Raw genomic sequence first — 13,890 nt, 5'->3', positions numbered from 1 at the left:
GACAACTTCATGTTTGTAGTAACCCTGGTGTGCTAAAAAAGTAAATATGCATGGGAATATATTATGTACTATGTACCTTTGAGCTACTAATATAAAGCGAACCCCCGGTAATGAGACTTGTATGCTTAATATAATGAAAATGGTGTCTCATATTAAAACATGCAGTAGAAAACCCATGAAACCCATGGTGCTACCTGTTGCTATTTTTAGACACAACTCAGAAAATTAAATACTGATATGATGACCACAGCTACTGAAAGAGCTTACAGGTGGCGATGGATGTAAGCGTAGGCTTAAACCAAAGGACATACCATCAATTTTTCGCCACAATCCAGCTATTGAGTGAAATCCGCACTGAGAAACTCCTTCAGCGGCTGCGGCGTAATGACAAGCGTCGGCATGTTTACATACTGCCAGAATGGCATCTAGCATTTCTTGTCTCTGTCGTCTACTAAAAGCATCAAAGGCATCAGGGCTAAAGTGGAGAGAATAAAGACGTGGGTCTTTATGAAGTTTTATTCAACCACAGGCATCTTCCCATTCTATTCTCCTGTTCTTATCGCTAGGAAAGCAGTGAAGACTTGCATCTTACATTTTTTTCTCATTGCTCTTCGACTGAAAATTACAACCAAAAGCCGTACAATGTGGCATCGTATCAGTATTTTATTTTCGGAGATGTGTTGCAGTAAAAATACAACAGGTAGGGCCATTAGCTCACAGAGTGCAACCATTTGACCTCCTCGAAATAATGGCATCCCATAGTCCAAAATATGTATTAAACTATGTGGATTTTTTTTAAATAACGTAAATCTTTCATGGGTTTTCCATTACATATTTCAGTTTACATTTCATAAGTCATAATACCAAGGGAAAATAAGGTACAAAGTTACCACCCGTGTGAGAGTGTATAGAAATTATGAAAAACTTTAAAGCCTATAAAGTGAAATATCTATAATAAAAGTATAAATGCAGTTGCTTAACCACAATGGACCAAATGTGTTTCTATATATCTGTATTTCCCTTTTTTCCTTAGATGCTAACATAAAGGGCACAAAACCAGTTTATTTTAATTAGCCGAATAATGCAAATGCAGTAAACGGGGCTTTACAAAAGTGCACAAGTTCCTTATGTGCCTTTTTTAGGTAACTGTCTGCTGCATCCTGTGCTGGTCATAGAAGTGGAAGTTATGCGGTTTCATACTGAGCACTCGCTGTCCTGAGGAAGGAACACACATTTGACTATATCTCTCTAAAGATGTGCTGCGCATCAATTCATCTCCTCATTGGTATGTTTATATAAGTTATATTTTTGTTGTTGTTTATATTTTTGTAATTTGAGTAACTGCTAAAATATGTGCAAATAGCTAAATAAAAACAAGAAGCAGTATTAAATAAGATTTAAATAGTCAACTAACTAATCGTCTATTTCCTACTGTACTATTAAGTAGTAGAAAATACTTTCCATTGGTCATTATACAAACCATTATTGTAGGTATAATTGTAATTTACAGTTGTAATAATTTGTAGATTGTAATAACTATGTTCCTCATGACCTGACCTAAACTTTATCTGGTACAATGCAGGAGCCTTACTTGTCTTTGTTGTTAAAAATGAGGCCAAATCCATGATAACCAGCACACCAAACACCACTGCTCCAGTTTCAATGTTTATTGGCAATACCACCCTCCTTAGCAACTTTACCACTCCAAACTTCACTGTTACCCTATCAACCACAAAGGATGTGAATACCACAGCAGATGGTAACATGACACATTCAGGTAATTTTTTCATTACGCTTCATCAGTTGTCATTCAAGTGTTCACACACTTTATGCAGCAACATGGTATGAAAACGTTAAGCCAGTTTATATGCTATGCTGCTTTCAGCGTTGACATGTAAATGGGAACCTCTAACTAAAGAACGTTACATTTGGTGATTTTTTTTTTCCCTTTTTGGCCGGCAGAATCGCCTACTCCTCCGCCCGCAGAACATCCGCAGACCAGCAATTACACCACAGACGTCCCTCGGAAAACCGTTTCACAATCAAGCACAAATAATATGATCAAAAGGACAACAACCAGCGCAGCAACCAGTAAGCAAGACAATACCGTGCAAGCATAAAGATCACTGATTGTGACTTTTATCATACAAATTATCACATTTGATTTTGTACAAAAGAGCAATGTGAGAATTCTGTTTTAACAGCTAACTTTAATCATAATGAGTCATTCTCACACAGGAAGGAAACGCGTGCCCCAACACACTCTTGAAACTGTCATCAAAATAAATGATGAACCAATTGATAAATGATGAAAGCAATTTTACGGAAAAAAGTAAATGAAAGCATAAACTTGTGATATATATATATATAATTTATTTATTTTGTCACAGCAACTCAAGTTCTTGCACTTACAAAAAGCCATGGACCATGTGAGTATATATTTTATTTTTATTTTTTTGGTTAGTGTTTATTCATGTTTTTATGTCATTTATTTGAAATTCACAGATATAAAGATATATGTTTATAATTATTCTTACCGTTTTTTTTTTTCTCTCAACAGTTTACGCAATTATTCTGGTTATTGTTGTTATGTGCCTCGCTGGGATAATAGTTTATTTTTGCTGTCAAAAGAAATCCAGGGTAAGACATTACTAGAGAATACTAGTTAATATTTGGAAATTACAGTTTTTCTCAATTGCTAAAACACTATAACCAGTCTTTTGAACTAAAATTTCAAAACTATAACGCCATTTTTGAAAAAGCACACCCATTTCCCTAAACTATAAACACTATTCCCTGCTTTGACACATGAGTTATATTTGGTGAACTGTTACTTCAAAACTCTACACACAAATCCCTACATTTCTCAGTGCTTACACCATGAGGTCATTTAGAAAGCACAAGCATTCAATATTGTTCACTCAAATCTGCGAAGTTTGAGCTCAATTAGCACACAATTACCCAAGTGGAAACACTAGGAGTCAAAATTTAGCACACACCAATCAGAACCTTCGATGGAGATAAAAGGATAAAAGGTTTTCTCAGTCACTTTGGTGCATTTCTCAGATCAGAAATGAAATATACATTTGTCTGCAGTTTCCTACATTATCAGTTGCTATTGTCATGTTGCTCAAAATGTATTATATACTGTAGTTCTCTGTGCAATAGTCTTACCCCTCAAAACATCAAGTCATTAGCTCATCGTATAAATCACTACCTAAATGCAAAATTTTTGATCTAGTTGTCCTAAACTGTCAATCATATATTCTACACATTTCTATTAGACTTTTTGTAAATTTGCCATGAATTATTGAATCTTGACTTTCACTAATGAAGATAATATAGATCAACCAATGATAAAGCAGTTCTCTGAAATAGATCAAAGGTACAGCTCATGAACCTTCAATTAGAATGCATATATAGACAGAGGACAACGCAGGAGTTACAAATTCTGACAGTGGACTTTCTTATTTTTATTTGCACCTTTGTGCCCATATTTCTTTTTTTTTTTCCTATTTCACAATGACGTTGTGTGCTTTTATTTTTTATTTTATTTTTTTGTCAGACCACTAGTACAAGTGTAATTGTGAATCCTATCCAGTCTTTTCAATCAATATCCCACATACAGTAATGTGTAATTTTGAAGAGGAAGAGTAGGAGGTGAAAGAGGAAGAGGAGGAGAAGAAGGAGGACGATGACGACAACAATATGGAAGAGACAGAGGAAGAGCAAGGGCAAGAAGACAAGCAGTCTCCTATATTTTAGTTGATGAGTGCCAGGGTTGGATCAGGCATGCAAGAGGATTTTATCCCTGCTGCCTGGCCAGGGCTAATTTAGCCTGTGATGCTGAAGAGGTTCTTTGGCCTGTCCCAGACCAAAGACAGGATGCTGGGCAGAATAATTATTTTGTTGTGTTTTGCTGTTTTGTACTGTACTCTACAGTACATTAAATTAAGGAATAAAACACTTGCAAAGGAATAGATTTGTTGTGTTCATCATGTGAAAAGTTTTTTATTTGTATTGTTTTTGTAGTATTGTTTTGAATTTATCTCATCAGTGTGTAAAACTGTGTTGTAGTGTGTTTGTTTTTGAGGATTTGTGTGTCATGTCTGAAAGCAAAGTTTGGTTTTTCAGCAAGATTGAATTGTTTTGAGTGGAGAGCTTCATTTTGACCTCAATATAGGAAGTTTGGGGAAATGAGTTAGGAGTTGTGGATTTGTGTTTAGAATTTCGCAAATAAGAGGCATAATTTCAAGAAATGTGTTTAAGCAATTGAGAAAAACTGTAATAGCCCTGATATACGGCTCCTGTAAATTTTTCTATTTTATAATCACTACACTGGATATACAAATCACATACTGATCATGTTCATCTAATGCAGAAGTATTCTGTGGACTTGCATCCCAAACAAGAAGACGCTCAGATCCCACTCAGCGCAGTGGATGTAGAGGTGTTTGACACTACATCAGTCAAAGGTACCTGACATTTTAAACTCTCTCTATTACCATGGATGTCTCTATTTACACTGATCTCGTGTTCTACACTGTTCCCAAAGATATGCAAACATCCACTCATGTCGAGTCCACTGGAACATTTAAGGATCCTGTGCTTGAGAAGGAAGCTGAAAAGTCTGAGGGAGAGAAAGGTATGAGACAAGTAACTGATTTCTGTCAAAACTCTAGCACTCACTTCATCTTGAGAAATGCTTTAGTTTAAATTAGTTTCACCACACATGTACTGTATGTCGTGGTTTCACCCATTTCGTCAGTGTGTGAAGACCTACATAAAGAACTAAGGAGCACATAAGGCAACCATGTGAAACAACTTTGTGTGTTTGAAAAAGCTGCTATGTTTGCTACATGGTCTCATGACGAAAACATATCTCTGGGAACTTTTTCGCAAGATGTGAAATACATACAAATAAGTACATATCACTGCAGTTTCCAACAGACATGAACACCAGAGACAGTAAAACAGTGAGCACTTGTAATCGTTTTCGTACACAGTTATGATTAGGGCTCCAAATCTTAATGTTTAAGCATATAATGATATTCTAGGGAATTGTGTGCTTCTAATTTTACAGCAACAGTTTTGACAGGACCCTCTTCAATTCTAACATGGCAATGCCTTTGTGTATAAGGCAAGGTTCAAAAAGAAATCATTAAGTGTTCAACTGAGATTATGGACTTTGCTTTCTGCAGACCAGTCAAGTTCTTCCACACTGACTGAATCAATTGTTTCTTTTGGACCTTGCCTTATACACAGAGGCACTGTCATGTTAGAATAGAAAAGGGTCTTGTCAAAGCTGTTGCTATCAAATTAGAAGAACACAATCCCCTAGAATATCATTATATGCTTAAACATTAAGATTTGTACCCATGGAAATTACTACAGTAGTCAAACCTGTTCATTAGAACGATGCCAATACTTTTGGCAATATAGAGTATATTTCTGTCATGAGACCAGGTTGTATGTTTCTGAACCTTAATATGCATAAATATGCATAGCTGTTATAAAAAAAGAATAAATAAATTTAAATTAAATAAGATAAGTACTACCTTTCAAAAGTTTGGGTCAGTTACATTTCTAAAGGAAATATTATACCAACCCCAAACTTTGAAATGGTGCTGAAAGTTCCTAAACTACTGTACTAAAGTCTAATATGTTTTCAGTTTGTCTAAAATCCACAAGTCTCTTTAATCAAACCAGAACTCACTAGAACACTGTTGTTGAACTAGTTGTAATAACAGAGAGCTCCACTGGATGGACTTCTAAGACAAGAGTATGTATCTGCAAGTCTCTCAGTGAAGAATCCTTAATTTTACAACAATGATCAAACAGTGATAACAAAAAACGAATAAGAAAGTGGTGGTATTCTCAAATTTAGAGTTTGTACAGTATGCTTAGTTTATGGAAACTCCAAGATTAAAGCACTGCAATAACCAAGAATCTTCAACTTCAGCTGTTGCATTGTGTTGTAAGAATCATTGCGCATAAAACTGACAATGCAGAAGAAAAAAATATAGGAGAAATATTTAAGAATTCTAGTTCTGAGCATAACAATGTGCTGATATTCTAGTGTCTGCCAGAACCCATTATCTGAACTGAGCCTGCGTAGACATGTTTCAATGCCTACAGCATTTAGTAAATGGCCACTTTTGACCAGAAGCAACTGCTCTTTGTGTCTGATCCCTACCATCTGGAAGACTCATAACAGAAATAAAGATGCCTTTGGCTGTCTGGGTTTGCAGTTTGAGGATTTTTTTTAAAGCATTGCTCAGAGATGTGGGCACTCTATTGAAAACTAAAGAATGAAGGTGACTGCAGTTTACTGGAAATAATGACAGCTTACGTGCTTCACCCTCACAACTTTTGCAACAGGATATTACACTACTTGCCTACAGTCTAGCAGTTTGAGGAACTTCAGAAGTTCCCTTTATAACGGCCTTGTCGTTTTTCAGGTGTACAAAAAAAGATTACTACTTCACACATCACCCACATAATGCTTAAAGGGGTTCAATCTGAACCGAGAGACTTTGATTTTTGAAATATTTTATCAACAAAAGATGTATTTGAAATTCCATAAACTTGTTTCTGACATTATGTCATTTTCAAATTTTTTGGTCATACGATAAAAAGAAACTTAAAAAAGCTCTGTGAATTTATATTAGTACATTTAAAATAAATGCAGGCTCTACAAAAAGCAGAACAACTAACATTAGGACTTTTGGCCCAGATCTCTGAGTTAATGGAACAGTTTAACTAGAAAATTCTATCATCGTTTATTCACCATCATGTCGTCCCAAACCTGTATGATTTCTTTTACTACAGAACACAAAAGACGATTTATTTATGTACAGTTGAGGTCAAAAGTTACATACACCTTGCAGAATATGCAAAAATGTTAATTATTTTACCAAAATTAGACTGATCATAAAAAATGCATGTTATTTTTTTATTTAGTACTAACATACACTTGATTCTTAATACTGTGTTGTTACCTAAATGATCCACAGCGGGTTTTTTTTTTTTTTTTTTTGTTGATGTTGTTTAGTGATGGCTGTTCATGAGTCCCTTGTTTGTCCTGAACAGTTAAACTGCCCACTGTTCTTCAGAAAAATCCTTCAGGTCCCACAAATTATTTGGGTTTTCAGCGTTTTGGTGTATTTGGACCCTTTCCAACAATGATTGTATGATTTTGAGATCCATCTTTTCACACTGAAGACAACTGAGGGACTCATATGCAACTACTACAGAAAAAAAGTCACTGATGCTCCAGAAGGAAAAACTAAGCATTAAGTGCCAGGGGTGTAAACGTTTGAATAGAATAAAGATGTGTAAATTTTTCTTACTTTGCCTATATATCATACTTTTTTTCATTTAGTACTGCCCTTCAGAAGCTACAGAAGATACTTACATGTTTCCCAGAAGACAAAATCAGTTAAATTTACCCTGGTCTTCAAATTCAAAAAGTTTTCACCCCTTGTTTCTTAATGCATTGTTTTTTCTTTGGAAGCATCAGTGAGCACTTGAACCTTCTGTAATAGTTGCATATGAGTCCCTCAGTTGTCCTTCGTGTGAAAACATGCATCTCAAAATCATACAGTCATTGTTGGAAGGGGTTCAAATACACAAAAACGCTGAAAAACCAAATTGTGGGACATGAAGGATTTTCTGAAGAACAGTGGGCAGTTTAACTGTTCAGGACAACCAAGGGACTCATTAACAACTATCACAAAAAAAACAAAAAAAAAAAAAAAACAGCTGTGGATCATTTAGGTAACAACACAGTAATAAGAACCAAGTGTGTGTAAACTTTTGAACAGGGTCATTTTCATAAATTCAACTATTATTTTCTCTTGTGGACTGTTATATAAATGTCTTTTATGTGAAATCTTATCTTATTCAGGTCGGTACTAAATAAAAAATAACATGCATTTTGTATGATCCCTCTTATTTTGGTAAAATAATTGACATTTGGCAGATTCTGCAAGGTGTATGTAAACTTTTGACCTCAACTGTATTTATTTATTTATTTGTCCATAAATTGAACAGGTCCCTATATTATTAAATCTAATTGATTCATTTGAGGTCAGTTGCAACATGACATGTATTTGTGTTTATGTAAGCACCTTGTAAAATGTTAGACAAGTAACAAACGTGAGTAACAAACGGGGGTAGTGGGGTTTTTGCCTACAGCAAGTGGTGTGATGGCTTTACAGCACAGCATTACTTCTTATAGTCTCAGTTTCTCTTCAAGCTCCCTTGTAATCACAGGATGGTTCTTTTTCCCACCAAAATCTGCTGTCTGTCATTGACAAGCTCCACAGGTTCCTCTCTAGGAACTAATGGGTCTCGATCCGTTTCCTGGCTTTAACAGCTTTACTTACAACAACTGCCTCCAGGTCTAAATCAACCACATGGTGGGAGAGAGTGAGTAACAATGAGAGAGGGAAAGAAAATGACCATGGAGGGAAAAATAAAACAGAAGTGTGCATTGCAATGACATAGTGGCTAATGGTTTTACGATGCCTCTTTATCCTGTAACTGCTGACTTTCCAGTCACAAGGTTGTTTGTACCACCTGCTCATTCGGTTTCTCCCACTGCTAATTTTTAAGATTTACTGCACTGAAAATGATAGGAACGAGAATATTTCCTCAGGTTTGAGACCACTAAGACCAGACACCCAGGTGTTTTGTATGTAATTGTGATTTTAGAGTAGTTAGAGTTGTCGGGAAAAAGTATTAGTGTGAATAGAAACTGCTTTTTATTTGAAGTGAACTTCAGGCTCCTGTATGTGTGACTATATTCCTTACAATTCTTAAAATACTTTGTGAGCTTTTGCAAAAAAATAAGTCTTTTATGTAATGGAAAAATACTGTGATTTTTACTGTTACAGTATACTGTTATATAGAAATTGAGAACCCTTATAATTAAACGACAGTCATAAACAAATTCTTACACATATTTCCTACAGAATCAGCTGATGCTCCACAAGAAAACCAACAGAATTCATCCAGCTCTCAGGCCGCAGTGAACCCGAAGGACAAAATGGATAATCTGACCGTAGTGGATCTGACTGATGAACCAACAATCTCCACCAAAACCTCCATGGAATCCCTAGATGACACGCTCAATGAAAACAACAGCAACAATACAAGAGCTGAAGGTAAGTAAGATTGGGAGAACATTTCAAATGACTGATAGATGATCTGTGACCATACAATTAACAGTTAGCACTGTGATTATTATTGACTTTATTCAATTGCTTGGATATTCTAATACTATCGTTCTCTTTTCACCAATCCTTCTGTTTGTTTCAGGTAATGGGCATGAATTCAGTGAAATCTCTATAGATGCATTACTTATGCTTTAAAATAAACCAGCCTCTTCCCAACATTTTACAACGGTAAGTGTTTTTCAGTAGACCGTGCAGATACATACAATGCTGTGCTCCACTAGATGTGTGCTTAAAAGGATAGGTGACCCAAAAATGAAAATTCTGTCATTAATTACTCACCCTCATGTCGTTCCAAACTTGTAAGACCTTCACAAACACAAATTAAGATACAAAGATACAAAGCTATGAGAATACATGTTTGTGCAACAAAACTTACGACTAAAATCAAACAAAAATACAAAAATAATAACTAAAAACAAAAATAGCAACTAAAAATAACACATCCACCGTGTTACTCCCGTGAACACGACTGATATGGAAGAGAAGAAATTGTTGAATAAAGTTATTTTTGTTTTCTTTGTGCACAAAAAGTATTCTCGTAGCTTTATAACATTACGGTTAAACCACTGATGTATATGGATTATTTTAATGACGTCCTTACTACCTTTCTGGGCCTTGAATGTTTCAGTTGCGTTGTTGTCGGGTCAGAAAGCTCTTGGATTTCATCAAAAATATCCTAATTTGTATTCTGGAGATAAACAAAGGACTTTTTGCTTTGGAATGACATGAGGGTGAGAAATTAATGACAGAATATCCATTTTATCCCTTTAGGTAAAGGAAATGCTCCTGGGAAAGAAAAAATAACTGTATATTGTTAAAATTATTGTAACTAAAAGCACTATAGGGGATAAATCACATATTCATATCATGATTCATATTGGTCAGTCCAAGAAATTCTCACTTTTTCCTCATGCGGATATATGGTAGAGGGCATTCCATCTCTCATCACATCATATCCACAGACGCTGCTCCGGGTCTCATGTCATCAGACACTTGAGAGAGATACCAGAGTTTTAATTCTCTCTGTCAGGGTGTTTTCTGCACACCTGTGCGCCAGCAGTTTAGGGCTTTATTTCTGTTTGCAGCTCCCAGTGAAATTTGTTTCTCTGTTAACAGCTGATGAGAGACCTTCATCAGCATTTCAGTACGTGATGCCCCACAGTATGGACAATGGAATGCTCCACGGTGCCGCTATTACTGCAGTCATTCCACACCTTACAGTATAGTGTACTTTTGGGAATGTAACACTCTCAGCAAAAAAATAATAAAATAAATAAAAAATGTAAAAAATCATAGGCTAGATACTGAGACATTCTGAAAATGTTCTTTTACTGATTTCTAACACAACGTGTAATGAAATAAGTAATTTAAAAAAAATTAAAAACAGGAGCATTTTTATTAGTGGTCTCGGACTTTTTGGACCATAGGTTATTATTACAGATTTTAGTAAAACTTTACAATTCCGCCGCCTTTATAGAATTATAAGGTGTATTCTGAGCAGTTTCGAAATAATGAGCTTCAACATTTTTGCATTCCATAGACTTCTGTAGATAGAACCGTTTTTGTTTTCCAAAATAAGGTCCAAAATGAACACAGATTACAAAAAGAACATCACATCATGTAAATATGCTTTCACAGAATATGATTAAAATGTCAGATACAACCTTATAATTCCAAGGCAGTGATTTGCTAACATTAGTTATTGTATTAACTAACATAAACTAACAATGAACAATACATTACACTATTTATTAATCTTGGTTAACTCCCTGTTAGTTAAAAGCACAGTCATTCATTGTTTGCTCATGTTAGTTCACAGTGCAATAACTAATGTTAACAAACACAACTTGTGTTTTTATAATGCATTAGTAAATGCTGAAATTAACAATAACTAAGATTGTTCATTCTTAGTTCATGTTAACTGATGTAGTTAACTAATGTTAACTAATGAATCTTATTGTAAAGTGTTGCCCAGATTTTAATGCAGATATAGTGCCTCATAAAGTATATTTTTTCTCGCAATCGAACAATTTATATATATATATATATATATATATATATATATATATATATATATATATATATGTGTGTGTATGTGAACACTACTGTTTAAAAGTTTGGTGTTGGTAAGGTTTTTTTTTTTTAGATTCTTTTTTAGATTTAGATTTTCACCAAAGATTCACCAAAACTGATTTATTTGATTACAAATACAGTAAAAACAATAATATTCAAATATTTCTGGTAACTCTTTACAAAAAGGTTAATTAGTTAACTACTGTACTTTAGTTAACATGAACTAAGAATGAACAATACTTCTACAGCATTTATTAATCTTAATGTTAATTTCATCATTTACTAATGCATTATTAAAATCACAAGTTGTGTTTGCCATGCAGTGTGAACTAACATGAACTAACAATGAATGACTGTAGTTTTATTACAGTAACTTACATTAGCAAAGAATATTAAATAGTGTAATAAATGTATTGTCCATTGTTCATTCATGTTAGTTAATACATTAACCAATGTTAACAATTGACACCTATTGTAAAGTGTTAACATATGTTTTAATATTTAAACAAATAATGATGCTTAATATTTTTGTGGAACGATGATTTTTAAAGGATTTCTTCATATATAGAAAGTTCAAAAGAACAACATTCATCAAGTATAAAATAAACATCTTTTTAACATTATAAATGTCTTTACTAAATATTTGAACAGTGTGTATACATACATAAACACACAGAAAGCATAAAGTGGAAAAGTATTAGAAATATTTATGCATACAAAGGCTATAACAGACAAACTATAATTAGCAGAAAATAAGGAAAAGTCCACTCACTCAAAAAACAGAGACAGTTAAAGAATCAAAGGGAGGAAACAGAGTAAAAACCTCTCATTCATTCCAGCTGGTTTGGAACTGATGGACGGGTTGAAGACGTGAACTTGAAAGAGGTCATGTTCTCTCACCCCCATTGATAACAACTAATGACCATGACTGCTCATAAAGCAGTATAATTAGCCAGAGCCCCAAGGACTATTATATAGGGTATTATTTTCCAATAAGAGTATGCTTTCATGTGCTCTCCGGTCATTGTCAGGGGCTCCGTTTCCAGGTTCTGTGAGTTGATAGGGCTCTCATAAATGCTTCAGCTTTTTACTTTATGGTGCTTAGTCTACTCAACAGAGAAAGACAAAAACTAATCAGACAGCAGTATTTTATACAACAAACAGAAGTTGCTCTCGCTACATGGAAGTTTATAGACAAGACACAAATAAATGAAGGCACTCTAACAGCACTTTTCGCATTAATTTCAGTTTTAATTGCTAAAGGTTAGTATCTGTGCATGGCATTGATGAATTCCGTATTAAAACAACAAAGACAAGATCTGAAAACCTTGAATCTTAAAACTTTTTTAGGAGTGGCCTGCGCAATACCGTCTAATGACAAAGAAGCCAAGTCAATGCTAGATTTACAATAACAATCAGACACTCGCCTGGGCCTGAACAGTATTAGACGCTGTGCTTTGGAGTGTAACTAATGTCTGTTTGCACATGTAAGCATGCAGTTATTGACTACCAGCGTTTTGATGTGGTTATCGCCTCACCTGGCCAGGTGTAACTTGGGATAAGTGGAAGGGAGAGAAACTCAGAGCTGTACCAGGTGGTACCTTCTGATCTGAGTTTTTGTGTAAGCTTTTTCCAGTAGTAAAGTTGTGCGTAACTTTTACTCAGCAATTGCGACATGAATGGAAAATGTTTCACCATTTCAGAAAGAGCTGGTGAGGTAATTGTGTTAGGTGGAAGAAGCATTCTAGGTCACTACACTACACACTACATTAAAAATAAAGGTGCTTCACAATTCCACAGAAGAACCTTTGTCCTTTGTCTTTAAGGAACCTTTGTCTAAATGGTTCCTTAAAGAACCTTTAATATCTGAAGAACCTTTCTGTCTTACAAAAAAGTAAAACAGAAAGAAGGTTCTTTAGATTATAAAAAGGTAAGAAAGAGATGGTTCTTTGCAGAACCTTTGACTGAAAGGTTCTTTGTGGAACCAAAAATGGTTCTTCTATAGCATCACTGTGAACCTTTTAAAGCACCTTTATTTTTAAGAGTGTAGTTAAGTTGGGTTCTCTTTGGTGATAACTGTTAGATATTTGTTGTTTCTGTGGTTTCACTGACACATTATGGTTTTATTTAGAAGATTAACCACATGTTTGGCTCAATTTGTACGCAAACACTGATGACTGTATTTTCCGGCAAGTGAAAAAGCCATATTTGGGCAGTCATTAAAAGGCAGTGTTGCATATTGATTGTGGCAAGCAATGTTCTTATAGACTTCCTCTTCGCACTTCAAACTGTTTAGCTCATTGCATAGTTCATCCAATTTACTCACCCTTGTGTCAACCTTTAAAATTAGATTTTTTTTTTTTATTCTTCAAATAGAAATAGAAACAGAAATTTAAAAAGCCTGTAAAATATAATTTAAAAAAAAAATGTGACATAAAAGATTACATACTTAATAATACATACATAATAAAGTTTGAAAAATGCCATTACAAAGGTAAAAACAAAATTTCCTGTAATTCACTTTAAGGAGTCAAATATCACCTCGTAATGGAAAGGATCATTTTTGATCGGATTT

General features: G+C 34.6%; 1 protein-coding gene across 1 annotated transcript in view; it reads left to right on the top strand.

The window, feature by feature from the left end:
- The first annotated feature begins 1,229 nt into the window (after nt 1-1,229).
- Nucleotides 1,230-13,890, top strand: part of LOC141337390 (uncharacterized) — a 33,953-nt gene continuing 21,292 nt past the window's right edge. Inside the window, exons 1-9 of the mRNA XM_073843202.1 lie at nt 1,230-1,285; nt 1,583-1,777; nt 1,963-2,091; nt 2,391-2,429; nt 2,561-2,640; nt 4,382-4,475; nt 4,556-4,645; nt 8,979-9,170; nt 9,325-9,410. Of these exons, the coding sequence (XP_073699303.1) occupies nt 1,255-1,285; nt 1,583-1,777; nt 1,963-2,091; nt 2,391-2,429; nt 2,561-2,640; nt 4,382-4,475; nt 4,556-4,645; nt 8,979-9,170; nt 9,325-9,377 (903 nt within the window). The 5' untranslated portion in view covers nt 1,230-1,254 and the 3' untranslated portion in view covers nt 9,378-9,410. The remainder of the gene's footprint in view (nt 1,286-1,582; nt 1,778-1,962; nt 2,092-2,390; nt 2,430-2,560; nt 2,641-4,381; nt 4,476-4,555; nt 4,646-8,978; nt 9,171-9,324; nt 9,411-13,890) is intronic.

This window comes from Garra rufa, chromosome 6, assembly GCF_049309525.1.
Source record: "Garra rufa chromosome 6, GarRuf1.0, whole genome shotgun sequence".
In the NCBI taxonomy this organism is placed as follows: Eukaryota; Metazoa; Chordata; class Actinopteri; order Cypriniformes; family Cyprinidae; genus Garra; species Garra rufa.
Note: the sequence above shows the minus strand (reverse complement) of the source record. Positions and strands in the feature narration are given on the sequence as shown.